The 27,316-nt window shown below is 43.8% G+C and overlaps 1 protein-coding gene across 1 annotated transcript in view; it reads right to left on the reverse strand.

Annotated features, from left to right (window-relative positions):
• LOC142184425 (connector enhancer of kinase suppressor of ras 2-like) overlaps positions 1 to 27,316 on the reverse strand; it is a 193,780-nt gene that overhangs the window by 59,037 nt on the left and 107,427 nt on the right. The window contains exons 5-6 of the mRNA XM_075259286.1: positions 13,318 to 13,359; positions 5,063 to 5,182 (exon numbers count right to left, since the gene is read on the reverse strand). Of these exons, the coding sequence (XP_075115387.1) occupies positions 5,063 to 5,182; positions 13,318 to 13,359 (162 nt within the window). The remainder of the gene's footprint in view (positions 1 to 5,062; positions 5,183 to 13,317; positions 13,360 to 27,316) is intronic.

Raw genomic sequence — 27,316 nt, forward strand, 5'->3', positions numbered from 1 at the left:
CCAGATTCATGTCCCTCCATCTCTGCCCCCAGATTCATGTCTCCTCCATCTCTGCCCCCAGATTCATGTCCCCCATCTCTGCCCCCAGATTCATGTCCTCTCCATCTCTGCCCCCAGATTCATGTCCTCTCCATCTCTGCCCCCAGATTCATGTCCTCTCCATCTCTGCCCCCAGATTCATGTCCCTCCATATCTGCCCCCAGATTCATGTCCCTCCATCTCTGCCCCCAGATTCATGTCTCCTCCATCTCTGCCCCCAGATTCATGTCCCACATCTCTGCCCCCAGATTCCTGTCCCTCCATCTCTGCCCCCAGATTCATGTCCCCCATCTCTGCCCCCAGATTCATGTCCTCTCCATCTCTGCCCCCAGTGTCATGCCGTCCTCTCCTTCATCTGCCCCCAGATTCACGTTCCACCTCCACATTAAACTTACCTTCTCCTCCGCTCCCTCGCCGCTCTCTGCCCGCCTCTCTCCCTGACACATGCGGCTGAAGCTGCTCGCGTGCTCGCTTCGCCGCTGCGTCTCTCTCGCTGACACATGCGGCTGAAGCGAGGAGCTGACCTGTGTCAGCTCCTCGCTTCGCTGCTGCCGCCGGCTCCTGGCTTGTACATCGCGTCTACAAGCCAGGAGCCGGCGGCAGCAGCTAAGCGAGGAGCTGACACAGGTCAGCTCCTCGCTTCAGCCGCGTGTGTCAGGGAGAGAGGCGGGCAGCGGCGAAGCGAGGAGCTGACCTGTGTCAGCTCCTTGCTTCAGCCGCATATGTGTTCAACTCAGATCTGCGTCCTCTGGACGCAGATCTGAGTTGAAATCGGGACATATCTCCCTCCAACCGGGACCGCGGGACATGTCACCCAAATCGGGACTGTCCCGCGGAAATCGGGACGGTTGGGAGGTATGGGGAAGTAACAGATGCCCCTTCTGGCCTGGCAAGCACTGGGGTAATGGCTGTAACCCCTTGTTAATTGTGGCATTAGTAATTACCTTTTGTGACTTCTGTCATTGTATCTGCTATGGCTCCCTCTTGTGGTGGACACTGCAGAGTGCGACTGCTCTTACTGTAAAGAATCCTTCAGTGATGAATAGTCTTTCCTCCTTCCAGGCTTTGTTCTTATTATTCTTGCTTTGACCATTCCATGTGCTGGCCTTGTATAGATTTCTATCATCATCTCCTCCTCCACCGTACATCACGTTAGACCTCTATTCACATTCACTAATCTAATAATAGAGTTTTGAGCCCTTCCTTCCTTACCTTAATATTTAAAGCAAGGACCCTAAAACTTAATCCGATATTCAAGATGCGGTCTTACAAAGCATCGCAGGTTTATACCTCTGCTTTTACTGTACCATACAATTGTGCTGGCTTTTGCAGCTGCTGCTTAACATTGAATGTTGACGCATCGCCTACTGGTAAGAAGAAGACCTTGCCCTGTCCTGCTCCGCAACTATTGTGTTTAATGTGTATTCAGCCAGGCTATTACTGCAGATGGGGGAGGGGGAGTATAGTTCTTATATTTATCTAGGATCAGTCATTAATATCAGATTGGTGGGGGTCTGATTCCTGATACCTTGGAAAGGACCTTATTAAAGGGGCCGCAACAATGCTGGAAATAGCTCTGACCACGGTGCAAGAGATCCATAATGATACTGCAGCTTATCAAGGATGTAATGTGGTCTCCATTGTGCAAATTCTCCATTGTTCCCAGTACATCTCCTTGTATTCTCCACAGCAACCAGTACAGATCCTTGTGGTCTCCATTGTTCTCAGTGCAGATCCTTGTGGTCTCCGGCACTCCCAGTACAGATCCTTGTGGTCTCCATTGTTCTCAGTGCAGATCCTTGTGGTCTCCGGCACTCCCAGTACAGATCCTTGTGGTCTCCATTGTTCTCAGTGCAGATCCTTGTGGTCTCCGGCACTCCCAGTACAGATCCTTGTGGTCTCCGTTGTGCAAATCACAAGACCTCCATTGTTCTCAGTACAGATACTTGTGGTCTCCACAGCTACCAGTACAAACCCATGTGGTTTTCACAGCTCCCAGAACAGCCCCTTGTTGTCTCCAGTGCTCCCAGAAAAGATCCTTGTAGTCTCTACTGTTCTTAGTACAGATCCTTGTAGTCTCTATAGCTCCCAGTACAGATCATTGTAGTCTCCATTGTTCCCAGTATAGATCCTTGTGGTTTCTAGTGCTCCCAGTCCAGCTCCTTGTGGTCACTATTGTTCCCAGTACAGCTCCTTGTGGTTTCCAGTGCTCCCAGTACAGATCCTTGTGGTTTCCACAGCTCCCAGTACAGCCCCTTGTTGTCTCCAGTGCTCCCAGAAAAGATCCTTGTAGTCTCTACTGTTCTTAGTATAGATCCTTGTATTCTCTATAGCTCCCAGTACAGATCCTTGTAGTCTCCATTGTTCCCAGTATAGATCCTTGTGGTTTCCAGTGCTCCCAGTCCAGCTCCTTGTGGTCTCCAGTGTTCCCAGTAAAGATCCATGTAATCTCCACTGTTCTTAGTACAGATCCTTGTGGTCTCTACTGTTCTTAGTATAGATCCTTGTAGTCTCTATAGCTCCCAGTACAGATCCTTGTAGTCTCCAGTGCTCCCAGTCCAGCTCCTTGTGGTTTCCAGTGCTCCCAGTAAAGATCCATGTAGTCTCCACTGTTCTTAGTACAGATCCTTGTGGTTTCCAGTGCTGCCAGTCCAGATCCTTGTGGTTTCCAGTGCTCCCAGTCCAGATCCTTGTGGTTTCCACAGCTCCCAGTACAGATTCTTGTTGTCTCCAGTGGTTTATAGCACTTAGGGCTGCTCTTTTGTCTTCTGTGACTTGTTGTCCCCTTTTGCATCACTTCAGACTCTCTCTCTATGTTGCCATCACGACTTGTCGCTGCTTCTCTGTTGAACAATCTGACACATAGAGGGCAGCATTTCTGATTTGTCATGTGGGCATAGTGGACAGGGGCATACAGGTGGCCATTGGCTCTTAATCTGCAACTGATATTCTCTTTTAGTACATGTTCACACAGCTGCTTCTCACTGCATATCTTATTTACTAAGCTCCATGATCTCTATCCAACCCAGTCCTTTGGTCGGGTGTGTACTTTATACTGAATCTACATGCTGACTGTTTCCACTTATCACTCTGCAGACCATTGCACACTGCAGTCAGTGGAGGATAGTGCAGCTTCCCCTCCAATGCTGCTGTATCATACACTTGTGTTGTAGACTCCAGACGTTGACATTTACTCTCAATCTGGAAACCAGTGCAGAAAATTCACATTTGATGATTCACTAAACAAAGAAAAAAAATCCTCAAATCCTTCCTGTCTTATAAAATCATTAAACCAGACAACCGGTACTGTGCGAGGAGCGTGAAAGAGGCGACCGGGCCGGATCAGTCACTGGATAGAAGTCATGGAAACAGTTGTTTGGTTACAGGCGCTCTGTATGATAGTATAAAGGGTTAACTAAATGCAGGAATCAACTGGAGATGGAGAAATCAGAGGACCCCTAAAATAATACCTGATACCAGAAGTCCGAGTCACATGTACAGAGAATATGACACCAGCAGAATAGTGAATGCAGCTCTTGAGTATAATACAGGATGTAACTCAGGATCAGTACAGGATAAGTAATGTATGTACACAGTGACTGTACCAGCAGAATAGTGAGCGCAGCTCTGGAGTATAATACAGGATGTAACTCAGGATCAGTACAGGATAAGTAATGTAATGTATGTACACAGTCACTGTACCAGCAGAATAGTGAGCGCAGCTCTGGAGTATAATACAGGATGTAACTCAGGATCAGTACAGGATAAGTAATGTAATGTATATACACAGTGACTGTACCAGCAGAATAGTGAGTGCAGCTCTGGAGTATAATACAGGATGTAACTCAGGATCAGTACAGGATAAGTAATGTAATATATGTACACAGTGACTGCACCAGCAGAATAGTGAGCGCAGCTCTGGAGTATAATACAGGATAAGTAATGTAATGTATGTACACAGTGACTGCACCAGCAGAATAGTGAGTGCAGCTCTGGAGTATAATACAGGATAAGTAATGTAATGTATGTACACAGTGACTGTACCAGCAGAATAGTGAGCGCAGCTCCGGAGTATAATACAGGATGTAACTCAGGATCAGTACAGGATAAGTAATGTAATGTATGTACACAGTGACTGCACCAGCAGAATAGTGAGTGCAGCTCTGGAGTATAATACAGGATAAGTAATGTAATGTATGTACACAGTGACTGTACCAGCAGAATAGTGAGCGCAGCTCCGGAGTATAATACAGGATGTAACTCAGGATCAGTACAGGATAAGTAATGTAATGTATGTACACAGTGACTGTACCAGCAGAATAGTGAGCGCAGCTCTGGAGTATAATACATGATGTAATAAGATGTGCAACATGGAAGTTTGATGTATTTTCATTGTCATGTTCTTCTACAATGAACATTTTCTTATTTGTTCTTTGACTGTATTGTCTAATAATGTAGATTTGTGCAGTTGCATATAAACTGCGAAACTCTGTAGTGTAAATGCAGCCTTAGATCCACATGGGAATCCGAAAAATGGAAACTATATCTACTTAAAAGCAGTTACCCATGGAAACCCACAGACCCCATGGACTATATGTATTTCTGCCTGAAATCAGCGGAGAGAAATGTCCTGCTTGCATATTTTAAGCAGAATGGGGGATGCTTAGTGTGACCGCAGCCTTAGGGTGAGAACTGTTATCACTTATTAGATGCGGTGATTGTTGGCTTGTTACAGTGTATCAGGATATGGCTGGGTTTTAAAGGTGCTTTTGTGATGGAGAACGGCGCACTCTTGTTTATTGCAGTTATGTCTGGCACATGTTACTCCGCTATTGGCCATTAAACTAAATTAAAAACTAAAATATGTAAGCAAAAAAGCATCATGTAAACCCGCCATATGCTGATACAACCCAACAATCACATCATCTAATAAATGCAAACAGTTCTCACCATCAGCAGAGAGGTAGATAAGGAAGGACAATTCTGAATCTATAACCCACATTCAGTTCATTGTGACACTCACCAGACCTTCGCTTGGCATAATATTAGTGAGATGAACGACTTCCAGATGAGCCGACTGCGACACCAACGAGTCCGAGGACAGAGAGATGATGTGATCACAGATACCCGACAATGTTTTACACTGGAAAATACACAAGAAAAGCAGAAATAAGACAACAAATATCACAACATAGATAAGAACATGATACACTGTGACAACGGCATGTAGTGCGAGAGAATGTGCAGTCCTATGTAACAGCACAGATAACACAGTGATAACTCTCTGAGTACAGGTAATGTAGTAGATGTCACCTGCAGTCCTATGTAACAGCACAGATAACACAGTGATAACTCTCTGAGTACAGGTAATGTAGTAGATGTCCCCTGCAGTCCTATGTAACACCACAGATAACACAGTGATAACTCTCTGAGTACAGATAATGTAGTAGATGTCACCTGCAGTCCTATGTAACACTACAGATAACACAGTGATAACTCTCTGAGTACAGATAATGTAGTAAATGTCACCTGCAGTCCTATGTAACACCACAGATAACAGTGATAACTCTCTGAGTACAGGTAATGTAGTAGATGTCACCTGCAGTCCTATGTAACACCATATATAACACAGTGATAACTCTCTGAGTACAGATAATGTAGTAGATGTCACCTGCAGTCCTATGTAACACCACAGATAACACAGTGATAACTCTCTGAGTACAGATAATGTAGTAGATGTCACCTGCAGTCCTATGTAACACTACAGATAACACAGTGATATCTCTCTGAGTACAGGTAATGTAGTAGATGTCACCTGCAGTCCTATGTAACACCATATATAACACAGTGATAACTCTCTGAGTACAGATAATGTAGTAGATGTCACCTGCAGTCCTATGTAACACCACAGATAACACAGTGATAACTCTCTGAGTACAGATAATGTAGTAGATGTCACCTGCAGTCCTATGTAACACCACAGATAACACAGTGATAACTCTCTGAGTACAGGTAATGTAGTAGATGTCACCTGCAGTCCTATGTAACACCATATATAACACAGTGATAACTCTCTGAGTACAGGTAATGTAGTAGATGTCACCTGCAGTCCTATGTAACACCACAGATAACACAGTGATAACTCTCTGAGTACAGGTAATGTAGTAGATGTCACCTGCAGTCCTATGTAACACCATATATAACACAGTGATAACTCTCTGAGTACAGGTAATGTAGTAGATGTCACCTGCAGTCCTATGTAACACCACAGATAACACAGTGATATCTCTCTGAGTACAGATAATGTAGTAGATGTCACCTGCAGTCCTATGTAACACTACAGATAACACAGTGATATCTCTCTGAGTACAGGTAATGTAGTAGATGTCACCTGCAGTCCTATGTAACACTACAGATAACACAGTGATATCTCTCTGAGTACAGATAATGTAGTAGATGTCACCTGCAGTCCTATGTAACACCACAGATAACACAGTGATAACTCTCTGAGTACAGGTAATGTAGTAGATGTCACCTGCAGTCCTATGTAACACTACAGATAACACAGTGATAACTCTGAGTACAGATAATGTAGTAGATGTCACCTGCAGTCCTATGTAACACTACAGATAACAGTGATATCTCTCTGAGTACAGATAATGTAGTAGATGTCACCTGCAGTCCTATGTAACACCACAGATAACACAGTGATAACTCTCTGAGTACAGGTAATGTAGTAGATGTTACATTATATCTTTTGGTGGACAGTATAGCTCAGAATGCTGACACAAGACAGAGCCCATTCTGGGACATAGCTATAGGAGGTGGTTATAGATGCTAATGGATCCATGACCCTAACGGGGCCCCAATGGCCCTTCTTTTCCATAAAATAAACCTCTAGTCTACATGGTACGAGGCATGTAGGGTTACTGCTATAGCTTTTGCAGTGGATCTCAGGAGCCTTAAGTTACATTTAGTGGGATCTGTTGGGTCCCAATTCTGCCAGGTCTAGCTCTAATTCTGGACTGCCCTTTTATTTATTTATTTATTTATTAGATGTAGATAGTGAGCCCCGTATAGAGATCACAATGTACATTTTTTTCCCCCTATCAGTATTTCTTTTTAGAGTGGGAAGAAATCCACACAAACACGGGGAGAACATACAAACTCCTTGCAGATGTTGTTCCTAGCCGCATTCGAACCCAGGACTCTAGCACTGCAAAGCTGCCGTGCTAACCACTGAGCCACCGTGTTGCCCCTCGTCCATTATTTTTATGATGTTCCAATAAAAGCAGCAGGAATCCGAATTCTGATGTGAACAGAGCCCATCAGACATAAACTACAGGTTTCTATCAGGTCCCCACTGGGGGGAGGCAGCGGATTATCTCCATACATCTGCTCATTCCAGGCACCGCCACTTATCCCCTCGTCTCATCATCGCCACATTTAGCGAATTTCCATCAACGCAGTAAATAAAGTAAAAATTCAGAGCACAACAAAGAATAATTAATGATGGCGAATGAATATTCATGAGATGGCGGCAGAATCAGGAGTCACCTCCGGTGAGGAGAAGAAACGCTCTGGAAGTGGAAGAAATCTGAAGAACTTTCATCTCTGGGATAAATTGCAGAAATAATGAGGCGTAATGGGGAGAGATTACTGAACTGCGGGCACAAGAGGGGATGTGCCCCATTATATGGCGCCCACATCATACATGGCTGCATTAAGTGCTTCAGAGCAAAAGCAGCCTCATATCATAAAGGGGCTATAAGTCCTCATGTACATGACTGTGTGCAGCGTACGGATGACACACAGACTGGTATACACATCCGTGACTGAGCTGATAATACAGACAGATATAAGACCTGCTCCATACTTTGTGGCTCTTCACTACAGCCCAAAGACAAAGCCCCAAAACTACAGCTGTGTGTACAGACCCATAGAAATGACAGTGTCCGGACCTTTATCTGCCATTGGGGGTCATAAAACCTGCAGTCTTGTGTAGGAGGCCTAACAGGAATATGGAGTATGGTTAAGGTCGGTGGTCATCTCCCTCACTGCTCCGTACAGGATCAGCATGCTCTTCTTAAATACTCTGCGCTGCTGTCAGTGGTTCCAGCTCAGGTCTTATGCAGCACCCCCTCTTCTAATTCTGGAAGCTGAGATGAGGTTTTGTGATATGTAAATGTATTTCCAGAGAGATCTGAGCTCCATGAGCAGCGACTCTGAGAATGATGGCGCTCAATATTTAACGTCTTCAATGTGTAAATGAAGTGCGGCCGAAAAATGGAAATCCAAGCGCCGTGGCGACAGAAGAGATAAGTGATGTATCCACAGACTGAGAGACTGTAACAACAGCATATGAGCTCTATATAACTGGTAACCAATGGCCTGCCTAGTGTGGCCCCTCCCTAGGTCCGATAAATAATAGCCTGCCTAGTGTGGCCCCTCCTGGACCCTGATAACTAACGGCCTGCCCAGTGTGGCCCCTCCTGGACACTGATAACTAATAGCCTGCCTAGTGTGGCCCCTCCTGGACACTGATAACTAATGGCCTGCCTAGTGTGGCCCCTCCTGGACACTGATAACTAATAGCCTGCCTAGTGTGGCCCCTCCTGGACACTGATAACTAATGGCCTGCCTAGTGTGGCCCCTCCTGGACACTGATAACTAATGGCCTGCCTAGTGTGGCCCCTCCTGGACACTGATAACTAATGGCCTGCCTAGTGTGGCCCCTCCTGGACACTGATAACTAATAGCCTGCCTAGTGTGGCCCCTCCTGGACACTGATAACTAATGGCCTGCCTAGTGTGGCCCCTCCTGGACACTGATAACTAATGGCCTGCCTAGTGTGGCCCCTCCCTAGGTCCAATAAATAATAGCCTGCCTAGTGTGGCCCCTCCTGGACCCTGATAACTAATGGCCTGCCCAGTGTGGCCCCTCCTGGACACTGATAACTAATAGCCTGCCTAGTGTGGCCCCTCCTGGACACTGATAACTAATAGCCTGCCTAGTGTGGCCCCTCCCTAGGTCCGATAAATAATAGCCTGCCTAGTGTGGCCCCTCCTGGACCCTGATAACTAATAGCCTGCCTAGTGTGGCCCTTCCTGGGTCCAATAACCAATAGTCTGTCTCGTGTGGCCCCTCCTGGACCCCAATAACTAATAGCCTGCCTAATGTGACCTCCCTGGACCCTGAGAACTAATAGCCGGCCTAGTGTGGCCCCTCCTGGACACTGATAACTAATGGCCTGCCTAGTGTGGCCCCTCCCTAGGTCCGATAAATAATAGCCTGCCTAGTGTGGCCCCTCCTGGACCCTGATAACTAATAGCCTGCCTAGTGTGGCCCTTCCTGGGTCCAATAACCAATAGTCTGTCTCGTGTGGCCCCTCCTGGACCCCAATAACTAATAGCCTGCCTAATGTGACCTCCCTGGACCCTGAGAACTAATAGCCGGCCTAGTGTGGCCCCTCCCTTGTTCCGAAAACTAATAGCCTGTCTCGTGTGGCCCCTCCTGGACCCCGATAACTAATAGCCTGCCTAGTGTGGCCCCTTTCCAGCCACCAATAACAAATAACCTGTCTAGAGTGGTCTCTCCCAGACCCTGATAATCAATAGCCTGCCTACTGTGGACCCTCCCTGGACCCAGATAACCAATAGCCTGCCTAGTGTGGCCTCTCTCAGGGCCCTGATAACCAATAGCCTAGGATACATTCAGTAAATCCGCATCATAATTAATTAGACTTTTTAACTGAGTCATGCATGATGTTAAGGATGCTGCCCTCTAGAGGGTGGCGTACAGAGTGCACTGTTCTACTAATTACATCCTGGAGAATAGATTTGCATATTTTTTTACCCAGAATCCCTAGCGGAGCAGGAATGACATGTAAGTCTCCGTACTGCCTATGTAGGCAAACACCCTCCCTAATGTGTACGGTTATCCCCTGACCCTGGTCTATAGTCTCTCACTCTGCCAAATCAGTATCCCTGTGCTATGCTGAGGAAGGCCCAATAGGCCGAAACAGCGCTGTCCATAGCTGGAAATCTGTTCCTTTTGGGATAGAAATACTAATTTGGCAATTAAATCCACATCATGATTAATTAGACTTTTTAACTGAGTCATGCATGATGTTAAGGATGCTGCCCTCTAGAGGGCGGCGTACAGAGTGCACTGTTCTCCTAAATACATCCTGGAGAATAGATTTGCATATTTTTTACCCAGACTGCCATATGTCAACAATAAAGCAGGAGCAGTCCCCTCTGGCTTAGCTTTATAGTGCAGGACCCTCTGATTCCAGACATTGCCAGGGCCCCATCGTTGGTCCACCATACATATTCCATCAATACATATTTTGGGACAGTCCCTTCTAGTAGTAATGTGGGGTAGGGTAAGATGCTTTTGGGTACAGTCAGTAACCATGTAGACATCGAACAGCCTGATGTGTATGACAACTGATAGAACAACCCGAAAACTGTGAGGAATTAATATAGAAAGTATACTGGAAAATTATATAACTTTTCACCATACAAGCAATCACATCTATTGAAAAATAGACAATCCCTTTAAGGAAATGCTTTACATATGTATATTTGCATACGTTAACCAAATCCTTAGTAGCATTTCCTTCCTAAAGGCGGCAGCAGTGGCACCCATCTTTTTTCTGTCCTGATAGTTTGTTATAATGTATCAGTGCAGCTCAAATATATCAGCCTGGGAACCTATAACCTGGATATATTGTAACTACTCATTCACTGTCAGCAGAGATTATAAATTTGCAGGACTTCTTTACTACATAATGAAGCTTTATGGACATCGGGCGGGACGTCGGCGCTTTAATGATAAGTCACTTGAGGTCAACTAAGAGATGAAGCAAAAAGAACAGCAACAAAAGGTAAAAAAAAGGTGTAAAAATCTCCATAAAAACGCCAACCGCATGATCGATCATCAGCGATACAGAGAACCCGCAGCAGGTGAGGGCGCAGTGAGCGACGCCATGTTTCCCGACCACCCTATAACCAGTGATGTGTAATTACCGCTGCGCTCTCCACGTCTCTGCAGGACACAGCGCAGGAAATGACTTTTATTAAAAATATAAATAAGACGCTGCAGAGCGTTAATGTCGGAGGAGCCGCCGGTTGCTGCTGCGTTCCATCTTCAGTTTCTCAGTGGGACAATAATATCTGAGGCGAGATTGCGGTTGTCGAGAGAAGACGCCGCGGATGACATGACTTATTGCACTTTTTCGCAGTTTAGTGTAGTTAATACAAAGATATGAGACGCTTCGTCCACCCAATGAAGCAAAAATAGTAGTGCAATAAAATATCAAAAGATCCATCATCTTCTCCCCCGACCCCAGTGCTGGCGGATCCCTTACTCGCAATAAATTCTCGCACTCGCTGACAGACAGATATCGACAAATTCCTTTTATAATGCTATATGTTCTCCCGTAATTCCATGCAGTATTGCTCAATCTGTTCATCCTGAGCCTTCTGATTCATTCACTGACTCCTATTGGTGGATGTCACTCAGTACATCACCTGTGTAACAGATCAGGGGCGAGCTCACACTGCACAATGCATCAATTGCAGAGAAGCGCAGGCGTTCCCGGTCCCTTTAAGCGCCTGCACTGTCAGGTTGTCATATCTCCCTGTTTATTGTAATTATCTTCCTCATGCAATGACAGGAGATGGCATGTGAAGCGTGACACGGCACGTGAAGCGTTAATCGCTTTTCCTGCAGATAGAACGCAACGCGCTGGTAACAAGGGTATAAGAGCTGTGTAAATAGTGGAGCGGCAGACAGACCCTGAAGAGCGCGGAGTAGGAGGAGGAGGAGGAGCGGTGGCGGCGGTTTTCTTATAGCATGAGAGAAAGACACAGCTTGAGTGGAGAATTTCCCATTTAAGCGAGAGATGTTTGTTTACATTCAGGGTCGGCGCACAATGAGCGAGCTGGATGTGTTTATGGAAATACACCGCATGACAGGCGACACAGAAAATAACACCTATTTAGAAAATCATGCCTCGCCTTCTCGCTCAAGTTAAATGTCATAAAGCTGCTTCATGAAGACTAAACGGCAGCGATTACAATATTCAAAGTAGCGAGGTATCAGACGCCATGTCGGGGCTCGGGCTGCCCAAAAAGGGATCGGGCTAACAGAGTTGTCTATTAACATCAGACACATGTCATGTATGCACAACAAGATCCAGAATTCATTGGCTTTAATAGGTGCTGGATTATCAAATATTCTGGATTAACAGATAATGATATAAAGATTAGAGCAGAGCTCCTCAGGGGCGGAGTCTCTAGATGCTGATACGTAATAGGCTGCTGAGAAGACTCTCACAATTGGTTCCCTTTGCTCTTCTAGGCACTGACCTGATAAAACACCTTTATGATGTGTATGATGTCATGTCCTACAATAAGAGATGAGCAATTTGGGTCAGAATGACCCAGATTTGTTACAAATGTTCGATAAATTTTGGGCTCAAAACTGATATTTTTGGGATTTGCTATTTACAAATCACAATTATAATAAGTAGAGGCCCAGGGGAGGTGCAGTAAAACAATAAATCCGGGATCCAATTTTCCAAAATTTAGGATTTGGTCCCTTTAGCCCCCAGAGAATAATAAGCAGGGAAGGTGAATAAACATACCAAGCAGTCTTACTCACCTCAAATGGGCAGTCCCTCCGTGTCCTCTTCTTGTGTCCTGTATAATGTCAGTGGCTGCCGGGAACCATCGATCCCCAATTACAGACCTCAGTAGTCTCTGGCAGCCACTAAGGCCACTCAGGAAGCCGTGAGACCCATGAAGAGGATGTCAAGGGACTGCAGAATGCTGTCATGTAGTCCCCGTTTGTCACCACCCTCCCCCACCCTTGGGTCTGATACTCTAAGTTCTGAATAGTGGTTCTAGTTTACACCAAAATTGAACTGGTGGGGAAACCCACAAATATTTGGTGAAACAGATCTCTGAGGCTGACACATTGCAATAAACCCTCAACTGCGAGATGGAGAAGGTTACAGATGAAATAAGATGCAGTACCTGTGACGTGTTCACACCCATTGAATACCTATAACAGGCTCAGGATCAGATGGGGCTGCAGCGCCTTTAATGAGCCATGAAATGAGGAGCTGCAGCCCCTGATAAAGCTAGAGAGGGCCCAACATACACCCTGCCCAGTCAACATGGCACATGCTAATGGTGGGGATATCACTGGACATGGGGATAGACAATGAATGACACCAATCTCAGCAGAACATAGGATGTGACTTACCACATGGAGAATTTTATTTTCTGTTTCATAAACGGTGCAATCCTGAAAAAAGACAAAAAGAAAAGGATCAGGAAGTGAGTGCAGCTCTGGAGTGTAATATAGGATAAGTAATGTAATGTATGTACACAGTGACTGTACCAGCAGAATAGTGAGTGCCGCTCTGGAGTATAATACAGGATGTAACTCAGGATCAGTACAGGATAAGTAATGTAACGTATGTACACAGTGATTGTACCAGCAGAATAGTGAGCTCAGCTCTGGAGTATAATACAGGATGTAACTCAGGATCAGTACAGGATAAGTAATGTAATGTATGTACACAGTGATTGTACCAGCAGAATAGTGAGCTCAGCTCTGGAGTATAATACAGGATGTAACTCAGGATCAGTACAGGATTATAATGTAATGTATGTACACAGTGACTGCACCAGCAGAATAGTGAGTGCAGCTCTGGAGTATAATACAGGATGTAACTCAGGATCAGTACAGGATAAGTAATGTAATGTATGTACACAGTGACTGCACCAGCAGAATAGTGAGCGCAGCTCTGGAGTATAATACAGGATGTAACTCAGGATCAGTACAGGATAAGTAATGTAATGTATGTACACAGTGATTGTACCAGCAGAATAGTGAGCTCAGCTCTGGAGTATAATACAGGATGTAACTCAGGATCAGTACAGGATTATAATGTAATGTATGTACACAGTGACTGTACCAGCAGAATAGTGAGTGCAGCTCTTGAGTATAATACAGGATGTAACTCAGGCTCAGTACAGGATAAGTAATGTAATGTATGTACACAGTGACTGCACCAACAGAATAGTGAGCGCAGCTCTGGAGTATAATACAGGATGTAACTCAGGATCAGTACAGGATAAGTAATGTAATGTATGTACACAGTGACTGTACCAGCAGAATAGTGAGTGCAGCTCTTGAGTATAATACAGGATGTAACTCAGGCTCAGTACAGGATAAGTAATGTAATGTATGTACACAGTGACTGCACCAGCAGAATAGTGAGTGCAGCTCTGCCGTATAATACAGGATGTAACTCAGGATCAGTACAGGATAAGTAATGTAATGTATGTACACAGTGACTGTACCAGCAGAATAGTGAGCGCAGCTCTGGAGTATAATACAGGATGTAACTCAGGATCAGTACAGGATAAGTAATGTAATGTATGTACACAGTGACTGCACCAGCAGAATGGTGAGTGCAGCTCTGGAGTATAATACTGGATGTAACTCAGGATCAGTACAGGATAAGTAATGTAATGTATGTACACAGTGACTGCACCAGCAGAATAGTGAGTGCAGCTCTGGAGTATAATACAGGATGTAACTCAGGATCAGTACAGGATAAGTAATGTAATGTATGTACACAGTGATTGCACCAGCAGAGTAGTGAGTGCAGCTCTGGAGTATAATACAGGATTTAACTCAGAATCAGTACAGAATAAGTAATGTAATGTATGTACATGGTGACTGTATCAGCAGAATAGTGAGCACAGCTCTGGAGTATAATACAGGATGTAACTCAGGATCAGTACAGGATAAGTAATGCAATGTATGTACACAGTGACTGTACCAGCAGAATAGTGAATGCAGCTCTGGGGTATAATACAGGATGTAACTCAGGATTAGTACAGGATAAGTAATGTAATGTATGTACGCAGTGACTGCACCAGCAGAATAGTGAGCACAGCTCTGGAGTATAAGGGCTCGTTCACACGGAGTAAACGCTTAACGCGGCGTAATCGCGCACCATAAAAAAACGCGGCGTACACGCGCCGTACACGCGGCGCGTTTACTCCATGTGAACGAGCCCTAATACAGGATGTAACTCAGGATATGAATATGATAGCTCTGTCTGTAATGACATAAGTATTGAGATGGATTCTGCCATGAAATAATCACATAGTACACCTTACATCTGAAATTTAAGTAAATTTTTGGAGCATTTCCAGCTTTTACCACTAAAGGAAATAATTTCTAACTTAAAATGAATAAGCTGAATCTTCAGTGCCTAGTGTGTATCAGTGTCCTTCTATGGGCCGTCTATACTGAGTCCCTTGTAACCCATCAGGCACCAGGGTCCAGTCTGAGTATATTTCTGCTCCCCTATAGTTAGACATAATTTTAAAATTTGAGATTAGAAGGATAATAAAAATTGTCCCAAGTATTATATGTCATATCACTACACTGAGCCCTGGGATTTCTACCTTGATACAGTAAGAGCAGAGTCAGATTCCTTTCTTGGTAAAGCCTCGTATACAGGATTCTGTGAACTGGACGACACACGTCTATGTGATATTTATAGTGCGGCCAGTGAAGCAGAATCCTGTAATTATCCGCCTGTTCTGTCTGACACAGAAATTCCCTATAATTCAGCAGTGGGAAATGTCAACTCCGTGACCGCCTAATAAAGTGTCACTTAATTAAGGAAGAAGGAGGTCAGAAAATACTGCAGTGAGAGACAGAGACACAGAGAGAGAGAGAGACAGACAGAGAGACAGAGAGAAATAGAGATAGAGAGACAAAGAGTAAGAAAGAAAGAAAAGAGAGAAAGGAAGAGAGTGAGAGAAAAAGAAAGACAGACAGAGAGGTGAGAAGGAGAGCAATAGAAAAAAAGGAGAATGCTGGAGAGAACGAAAGTGAAAAGAGAGGGGAAGGAAGAGGGAGAAAGACAGAAAGAGCAGGAGAGAAAGAAAGGTAGGAAGAGAGGAAGAGAGAGGAGAGAAAGACAGCGCAAGAATTAGAGGAAGAGAAAACAGTGAAAAAAAGAGCAGAAGTGGTAGAGAAAAAAAGAGAAAGAAAAAGAGGGAAAGTGGGGGAGAGGGAAGAGAAAGAGAGAAGAGGGGAAGATTAGAATGGAAGAGAGACCTAGAGAGAAGATCAAGGAGAAAGATTCATGGGAATAAAGAGAGGAAGACGGACTATAAGATAGTATTAGAAGGGAGGATAGAGAGAGAGAGAGAGAAAGAGAGAGAGAAAGAGGAAATAGAGGAGTAACAGAGAGTGTGAAAAAAGGAAAAGAAAAACAAATGAAATCGATAAAAAGAAAGTTAGGAAGAAGAAAAAGATGATGAAAGGAAGACTAAAAATGCTGCCATCATATCTATACATCTATCTATGAGTGCAGGAGGGGATACAGTATAGTGCTGCCATCATATCTATACATCTGAGTGCAGGAGGAGATACAGTACAGTGCTGCCATCATATCTATACATCTGAGTGCAGGAGGAGATACAGTATAATGCTGCCATCATATCTATACATCTGAGTGCAGGAGGGGATACAGTATAGTGCTGCCATCATATCTATACATCTATCTATGAGTGCAGGAGGGGGTACAGTATAATGCTGCCATCATATCTATACATCTGAGTGCAGGAGGGGGTACAGTATAGTGCTGCCATCATATCTATACATCTGAGTGCAGGAGGAGATACAGTACAGTGCTGCCATCATATCTATACATCTGAGTGCAGGAGGAGATACAGTATAATGCTGCCATCATATCTATACATCTGAGTGCAGGAGGGGATACAGTATAGTGCTGCCATCATATCTATACATCTATCTATGAGTGCAGGAGGGGGTACAGTATAATGCTGCCATCATATCTATACATCTGAGTGCAGGAGGGGATACAGTATAATGCTGCCATCATATCTATACATCTGTGTGCAGGAGGGGGTACAGTATAGTGCTGCCATCATATCTATACATCTGAGTGTAGGAGGGAATACAGTATAGTGCTGCCATCATATCTATACATCTGAGTGCAGGAGGGGATACAGTATAGTGCTGCCATCATATCTATACATCTGAGTGCAGGAGGGGATACAGTATAATGCTGCCATTATATCTATACATCTGAGTGCAGGAGGGGATACAGTATAGTGCTGCCATCATATCTATACATCTGAGTGCAGGAGGGGATACAGTATAATGCTGCCATCATATCTATACATCTGAGTGCAGGAGGGGGTACAGTATAATGCTGCCATCATATCTATACATCTGAGTGCAGGAGGGGATACAGTATAGTGCTGCCATCATATCTATACATCTGAGTGCAGGAGGGGGTACAGTATAGTGCTGCCATCATATCTATACATCTGAGTGCAGGAGGGGGTACAGTATAATGCTGCCATCATATCTATACATCTGAGTGCAGGAGGAGATACAGTATAGTGCTGCCATCATATCTATACATCTGAGTGCAGGAGGGGGTACAGTATAATGCTGCCATCATATCTATACATCTGAGTGCAGGAGGGGATACAGTATAGTGCTGCCATCATATCTATACATCTGAGTGCAGGAGGGGATACAGTATAGTGCTGCCATCATATCTATACATCTGAGTGCAGGAGGGGATACAGTATAGTGCTGCCATCATATCTATACATCTGAGTGCAGGAGGGGATACAGTATAATGCTGCCATCATATCTATACATCTGAGTGCAGGAGGGGATACAGTATAGTGCTGCCATCATATCTATACATCTGAGTGCAGGAGGGGATACAGTATAATGCTGCCATCATATCTATACATCTGAGTGCAGGAGGGGATACAGTATAGTGCTGCCATCATATCTATACATCTGAGTGCAGGAGGGGATACAGTACAGTGCTGCCATCATATCTATACATCTGAGTGCAGGAGGGGATACAGTATAATGCTGCCATCATATCTATACATCTGAGTGCAGGAGGAGATACAGTACAGTGCTGCCATCATATCTATACATCTGAGTGCAGGAGGGGGTACAGTATAATGCTGCCATCATATCTATACATCTGAGTGCAGGAGGGGGTACAGTATAGTGCTGCCATCATATCTATACATCTGAGTGCAGGAGGGGATACAGTATAGTGCTGCCATCATATCTATACATCTGAGTGCAGGAGGGGATACAGTATAGTGCTGCCATCATATCTATACATCTGAGTGCAGGAGGGGATACAGTATAATGCTGCCATCATATCTATACATCTGAGTGCAGGAGGGGGTACAGTATAGTGCTGCCATCATATCTATACATCTGAGTGCAGGAGGGGATACAGTATAGTGCTGCCATCATATCTATACATCTGAGTGCAGGAGGGGATACAGTATAGTGCTGCCATCATATCTATACATCTGAGTGCAGGAGGGGATACAGTACAGTGCTGCCATCATATCTATACATCTGAGTGCAGGAGGGGATACAGTATAATGCTGCCATCATATCTATACATCTGAGTGCAGGAGGGGATACAGTATAGTGCTGCCATCATATCTATACATCTGAGTGCAGGAGGGGATACAGTATAATGCTGCCATCATATCTATACATCTGAGTGCAGGAGGAGATACAGTATAGTGCTGCCATCATATCTATACATCTGAGTGCAGGAGGGGATACAGTATAGTGCTGCCATCATATCTATACATCTGAGTGCAGGAGGGGATACAGTATAGTGCTGCCATCATATCTATACATCTGAGTGCAGGAGGAGATACAGTATAGTGCTGCCATCATATCTATACATCTGAGTGCAGGAGGGGATACAGTATAATGCTGCCATCATATCTATACATCTGAGTGCAGGAGGGGATACAGTATAATGCTGCCATCATATCTATACATCTGAGTGCAGGAGGAGATACAGTATAGTGCTGCCATCATATCTATACATCTGAGTGCAGGAGGGGGTACAGTATAATGCTGCCATCATATCTATACATCTGAGTGCAGGAGGGGATACAGTATAGTGCTGCCATCATATCTATACATCTGAGTGCAGGAGGGGATACAGTATAGTGCTGCCATCATATCTATACATCTGAGTGCAGGAGGGGATACAGTATAGTGCTGCCATCATATCTATACATCTGAGTGCAGGAGGGGATACAGTATAATGCTGCCATCATATCTATACATCTGAGTGCAGGAGGGGATACAGTACAGTGCTGCCATCATATCTATACATCTGAGTGCAGGAGGGGATACAGTATAATGCTGCCATCATATCTATACATCTGAGTGCAGGAGGAGATACAGTATAGTGCTGCCATCATATCTATACATCTGAGTGCAGGAGGGGGTACAGTATAGTGCTGCCATCATATCTATACATCTGAGTGCAGGAGGGGATACAGTATAGTGCTGCCATCATATCTATACATCTGAGTGCAGGAGGGGATACAGTATAGTGCTGCCATCATATCTATACATCTGAGTGCAGGAGGGGATACAGTATAATGCTGCCATCATATCTATACATCTGAGTGCAGGAGGGGATACAGTATAGTGCTGCCATCATATCTATACATCTGAGTGCAGGAGGGGATACAGTATAATGCTGCCATCATATCTATACATCTGAGTGCAGGAGGAGATACAGTACAGTGCTGCCATCATATCTATACATCTGAGTGCAGGAGGGGATACAGTACAGTGCTGCCATCATATCTATACATCTGAGTGCAGGAGGGGGTACAGTATAGTGCTGCCATCATATCTATACATCTGAGTGCAGGAGGGGATACAGTATAGTGCTGCCATCATATCTATACATCTGAGTGCAGGAGGAGATACAGTACAGTGCTGCCATCATATCTATACATCTGAGTGCAGGAGGGGATACAGTACAGTGCTGCCATCATATCTATACATCTGAGTGCAGGAGGGGATACAGTATAATGCTGCCATCATATCTATACATCTGAGTGCAGGAGGAGATACAGTATAGTGCTGCCATCATATCTATACATCTGAGTGCAGGAGGGGGTACAGTATAATGCTGCCATCATATCTATACATCTGAGTGCAGGAGGGGATACAGTATAGTGCTGCCATCATATCTATACATCTGAGTGCAGGAGGGGATACAGTATAGTGCTGCCATCATATCTATACATCTGAGTGCAGGAGGGGATACAGTATAATGCTGCCATCATATCTATACATCTGAGTGCAGGAGGGGATACAGTATAGTGCTGCCATCATATCTATACATCTGAGTGCAGGAGGGGATACAGTATAATGCTGCCATCATATCTATACATCTGAGTGCAGGAGGAGATACAGTACAGTGCTGCCATCATATCTATACATCTGAGTGCAGGAGGGGATACAGTACAGTGCTGCCATCATATCTATACATCTGAGTGCAGGAGGGGATACAGTATAATGCTGCCATCATATCTATACATCTGAGTGCAGGAGGAGATACAGTACAGTGCTGCCATCATATCTATACATCTGAGTGCAGGAGGGGATACAGTATAATGCTGCCATCATATCTATACATCTGAGTGCAGGAGGAGATACAGTATAGTGCTGCCATCATATCTATACATCTGAGTGCAGGAGGGGGTACAGTATAATGCTGCCATCATATCTATACATCTGAGTGCAGGAGGGGATACAGTATAGTGCTGCCATCATATCTATACATCTGAGTGCAGGAGGGGATACAGTATAATGCTGCCATCATATCTATACATCTGAGTGCAGGAGGGGGTACAGTATAATGCTGCCATCATATCTATACATCTGAGTGCAGGAGGGGATACAGTATAATGCTGCCATCATATCTATACATCTGAGTGCAGGAGGGGATACAGTACAGTGCTGCCATCATATCTATACATCTGAGTGCAGGAGGGGATACAGTACAGTGCTGCCATCATATCTATACATCTGAGTGCAGGAGGGGGTACAGTATAGTGCTGCCATCATATCTATACATCTGAGTGCAGGAGGGGATACAGTATAGTGCTGCCATCATATCTATACATCTGAGTGCAGGAGGAGATACAGTACAGTGCTGCCATCATATCTATACATCTGAGTGCAGGAGGAGATACAGTACAGTGCTGCCATCATATCTATACATCTGAGTGCAGGAGGAGATACAGTATAGTGCTGCCATCATATCTATACATCTGAGTGCAGGAGGGGATACAGTATAATGCTGCCATCATATCTATACATCTGAGTGCAGGAGGAGATACAGTATAGTGCTGCCATCATATCTATACATCTGAGTGCAGGAGGGGATACAGTATAGTGCTGCCATCATATCTATACATCTGAGTGCAGGAGGGGATACAGTATAGTGCTGCCATCATATCTACAGAAGAGGGCGCTAGCTTTCCAGGCACACATCCAGGGGAGCAAGCCTGACTCCTACCACCACCAAGCTTGGCTAAGCCACCGGAGAAAACCAGACACTCACCAACCAAACAGCCAACCACCAAACCAAAAACACCAACAGATGATAACCAAGGCCGAAATAAAGGCGACCACAGAGGCAAACAGAGAGCGGTACATTGAAGAATGGAGAAACGAAATAAATAACTCCAAGAAACTCACCGTGTACCAATCCCTACAAAGGGACTACACCATGGCCACCTACCTGGAGAGAATATGCCACCCCAAGCACAGACAGACCCTGAGCCGGTACAGACTGAGCACCCACAACCTAGAGATAGAGACGTGGCGATACAGGCAGACGTACAAACCACGGGAGAACAGACTGTGCCAGCACTGTGACCAGGGGGCCCTAGAAGACGAGACCCACTTCCTGCTACACTGCACCAAATACTCAGCTGTGAGGGCCGTCTACTACCAAAGACTCTCTGCCCACATCCCAGACTTCATATCTGCAGACGAGAAGAGGAAACTCTACATCCTACTGGGAGAAGAAGAGGCCACTGTGGAGATCGCTGCCCAATACGTGTCCAGCTGTCACCAAATAAGAGGAAGATGAGACTCCACGGACTGTTATATTTATCCCAATACACCCGCCCCACCCCACCTCCCCATATAGCGGTCACCAACTAAGAAGAAGACGAGACTCCATGGACTGTTAAAACCCAACCCCCCCCCCCCATACCCACCACTCACCCACCCAAATCCAACAGCGCCCCCCCCCCCCCCCCCACGCACACTCTACTAGCTTTGGCAATGCCAAATATCTATTCGGACGTGCCAATAAAGCTTTTTGATTTGATTTGATTTATCTACCTGTCTTCATCTCTCTCAGCTAGACTTCTGCATGTTCTCTGTGTATCACCTCATATATCATACATTATATACTGTATATACTGTATATCTGGTCCAGATACAAGACACTGAATCTGCGCTCTCCAAGGTGCTGAACTGTTCTCTTCCCAAAAGTGAGCCCATAACATACAGGACAATCATGTACAAAGTAAGTGTTCCCCATCTACAGTTATTCGTTCTTTAGGAGGACATATCAGTGTCTCACTTTTTTCTATGGCAGATCTGTGAACACATTCCTGTATACAGGCTGTTTTTGCTTCCCCCTTCTATATAGGGGTATAGAGTGATGTGTCTACATGGGGGTGCGGATGTACCTATATTGTTATATGATATAATCACCTTGCAGAGTATTGAACAGTTCAGTTAGACAATAGAAGCTGCAGGACCTGCTGCTGCCCTCAAGTGGAGAGGGGTATGTAGATCCTTACTGGTCTATGGATCCTATATACCCTACAGTATATCAGCCTCTGTATATATACTCATATATCATACATTATATCAGTCTTTGCATAAATCCTCATATATCACATTATATTAATCTATCCCGGGGGGGGGGGGGGGGAGTAGAAAATCTAACTTGTTGCAAAGTTCTAAAACAACAAGAGCTATGAAGGTAACCAGGAGTCACACAGTTCTCCTCAAGCAGAGCTCATTGGGATCATCTACGCCAACAACACACTCATTATATGGCATCCCAGCGAGCTGCTGAGATGCCAGAACAATCACAGGCATGGCATGAGGAACAAGTTCAGCAGCAGGACAGCTTGACAGCTGCTGAAACGCCAGAGCAGGCGGATCATCGGCGGCAGAAAATTGCTGAATATAGGCGGATCATTGACACCAAGAACACACAGATGAAGTCGTGAGCAGAGGCTAGTCACTTCATGTATCACACATTATATCAGTCTATACATACTTGTATAACCTCATATAACAATGTAAAATATTAATATTTTACTCTGTATAGAACCTCATATATCATACAATATATCAGTCGCTGAACCTTAAAGTATTCCTTATATCACTCTCTGTATAGAACCTCATATATAATATCAGCCTCTGTACAGAACATCATATACATTATATTGGCTTCTGTATAGAACCTCATTCAGTATATCAGTCTCTGTAGATACTGTATGATATAATATATCCGTCATTTATGTTACCCTGTATATCTTGGTCTCTAGTTTTGCTGGTGAGCCATCTATAATCGGCACAGACGCGGTGTGCGATATCACAATACGTTAGTGGCTGTCCTCTGCGTCATCTGCTCCAGGTTCACATTGGTTTTGATTATGTTCAGAAGACAGGTCTTTAATCTCCTTAATTCATCTGTCAGATTAATTTCATTTAGGAACAGTGGGGATGACGGCTGCAGAGCGGCAATGTGGACACAGCCAAGAGTGACCTGTCAGGGTGACCCAGTGACTGATGGCTCTAATGTCCTATTGATTCTGGATACAACAGAGATCTCATACACTGAAGGCCCAGAAAAATCCAGAAAATGTCTTCAGTAATAACAAAGACAAGGGATTGGAGTTATGAAGGAAGTGTGGACAGATAGATAGATAGATAGATAGATAGATAGATAGATAGATAGATAGATAGATGATAGATAGATAGATAGATAGATAGATAGATAGGCGATAGATAGATAGATAGATAGATAGATAGATAGATAGATATGAGATAGATAGATAGATAGATATGAGATAGATAGATAGATAGATAGATAGATAGATAGATAGATAGGCGATAGATAGATAGATAGATAGATAGATAGATAGATATGAGATAGATAGATATGAGATAGATAGATAGATAGATAATATACTGATAGATTTATACTGCAATATAAAAAAGCATCATGTGAACACAACCTGAATGTTCCCTCAGAGCGTCAGTGTTTAGATCTGTCAGCAGTTGAAATCTCCATCTCATCAGTGTCTGCAGAGTAAAGATTCTCGGCTGTCACTGGCTGACACTAAAAACAAAAAATTTTCCTGATGTGATTTTCCTCTTGTAAAAGTCACAGATAGTCTGAGACGCCACATTGCAGAAACGCAGCATTGTTGCAGATATTGCTGCATTTTTTTGAGCTAAAGCCAGTAGTCCTCTGTCAGAGCTCCTAAGAACCCATCTAAAAAATATAGTGTATGACACTGCTAGGGCCCCTAAGACTAGATCTATAAAACATAGTCCTAACAGTGTTATACGCTATGTATTATAGATATATAGTCCTAGGAGCCCTGACAGTGTCATACACTATGTATTATAGATATATAGTCCTAGGAGTCCTGACAGTGTCATACACTATGTTTTATAGATATATAGTCCTAGGAGCCCTGACAGTGTCATACAGTATGTATTATAGATATATAGTCCTAGGAGCCCTGACAGTGTCATACACTATGTTTTATAGATATATAGTCCTAGGAGCCCTGACAGTGTCATACAGTATGTATTATAGATATATAGTCCTAGGAGCCCTGACAGTGTCATACACTATGTATTATAGATATATTGTCCTAGGAGCCCTGACAGTGTTATACACTATGTATTATAGATACATAGTCCTAGGAGCCCTGACAGTGTTATACACTATGTTTTATAGATATATAGTCCTAGGAGCCCTGACAGTGTCATACACTATGTATTACAGATATATAGTCCTAGGAGCCCTGACAGTGTCATACACTATGTATTATAGATATATAGTCCTAGGAGTCCTGACAGTGTCATACACTATGTATTATAGATATGTAGTCCTAGGAGCCCTGACAGTGTTATACACTATGTTTTATACATATAGTCCTAGGAGCCCTGACAGTGCCATACACTATATTTTATAGATATAGTCCTAGGAGTCCTAATAGTGTTAGACAGGATGACACAGTACAGAGATTCTCCCTCACTTCTACCTAGCGAGTATAGAAATCCCGTTTTAACCACCTACATAATAGTAGAAACAGGTAGACTCCCAGACTGGAGACTGGATATAATGCAGCAATGTAAAGATTATGGGGATGTGACTGACTGTGTGCAGATGGAGGTGATAGAAAGTTCTCGGTCTGTGTGATCTGGGATTATGGTTTTGAACCTGCCCTGGGATGAAGCTCCCTGTTTAGTGGAGGGTCCTGCACTGCTTGTCACATACTCGGTGCTCCATATGGGAATGAGGAAAATGGTTACATAAGTATCAGATGAATCTACTTAGAACACAAGAGCATTCTGACTGACGGAGCCGCACGTGTCTCAGGAATCAGGAATCTAACATTTGGCAGCTCGGATATTTAGATCTGATACAAGAATTTTAAGTCAAAGCATAAAAGAATCAGAGTTAATCTTCCGGGCTGTTCCTGCATTTCAGCTTTCAATCACTTCCCCGTCTCGATGAAATTCTATGATTCTCTATCACTAAAAGTAGCGGTTTATTACAAAATCGCCGGCTCTAAAACCTGCGCCAGGACGAGAATTTAAATAATGTGATTTAATGGAGCAGATCTAAGAGCTTCGCTTTGACAGTTTTCTCACGTGTCAAGAAGCCGCGCTGAGAATCTGTGATTTATTCAACATCTCGAAATAAATGAAGTCGGTAACTTATAAATCTGTCTGACAAATGGGTGAAGATGGAAGTCAGGCGGATACAGACGATGAGAGATTCACCGAAAAACTGTGTTAAATATCGAAATTACAGCAGGAGGAATAAAGTATAGTGAAGCAGATAATATATAATCACCAGTGGACAGAGGATATATATATATACTGTAGTATACTTATACATAGAGGGCTATATTATAGTAGTTATATTCTTGTACATAGGAGCAGTATTATAGTAGTTATATTCTTGTACATAGGAGCAGTATTATAGTAGTTATATTCTTGTACATAGGAGCAGTATTATAGTAGTTATATTCTTGTACATAGGAGCAGTATTATAGTAGTTATATTCTTGTACATAGGAGCAGTATTATAGTAGTTATATTCTTGTACATAGGAGCAGTATTATAGTAGTTATATTCTTGTACATAGGAGCAGTATTATAGTAGTTATATTCTTGTACACAGGAGCAGTATTATAGCAGTTATATTCTTAGACATAGGAGCAGTATTATCGTAGTTTTATTCTTGTACATAGGAGCAGTATTATAGTAGTTATATTCTTGTACATAGGAGCAGTATTATAGTAGTTATATTCTTGTACATAGGAGGTAGTATTATAGTAGTTAGATTCTTATACATAGGGGCAGTATTATAGTAGTTATATTCTTGTACATAGGAGTAGTATTATAGTATGTATATTCTTGTGCATAGGAGCAGTATTATAATAGTTATATTCTTGTACATAGGAGGCAGTATTATAGTAGTTATATTATTGCATATAGCAGTATTATAGTAGTTATATTCTTGTATATAGGAGCAGTATTATAGTAGTTTTATTCTTGTACATAGGGGGTAGTATTATAGTAGTTATATTCTTGTAAACAGGGGCAGTATTATAGTAGTTATATTCTTGTACATAGGAGGTAGTATTATAGTACCGTATTTTACGGACTATAAGGCGCACTGGACTATAAGCCGCATTGCCCATGAGCGCCTTATAGTCCGTCTCGGTTCATATATAAGGCGCACCGGACTATAAGCCGCAGTCCGGTGCGCATTATATGTTATTGAAAGCGGCGGCAGGCAGACTTTGCCAGCGGCCGCTTAACCCCCCGCGTGCCAGCCGCTTCTATTGGAAGCGCTCGGCAGGCGAGGAGGGGCTCTATCAGCAAAATCATGCTGATAGAGCCCAACCGTAAAAGTTAGATTAAACTACCCCCCCCCCCCCCCGTTTTAAAATAAAATCCTGAAACAGAATGTGAAACTTACCGAGCGGTGCAGGGTGGGCGGGCATTCAGGCCTCCTCTTCCTCCGATGTTCCGTCC

Source organism: Leptodactylus fuscus, chromosome 11 (assembly GCF_031893055.1).
Source record: "Leptodactylus fuscus isolate aLepFus1 chromosome 11, aLepFus1.hap2, whole genome shotgun sequence".
Classification (NCBI taxonomy): Eukaryota; Metazoa; Chordata; class Amphibia; order Anura; family Leptodactylidae; genus Leptodactylus; species Leptodactylus fuscus.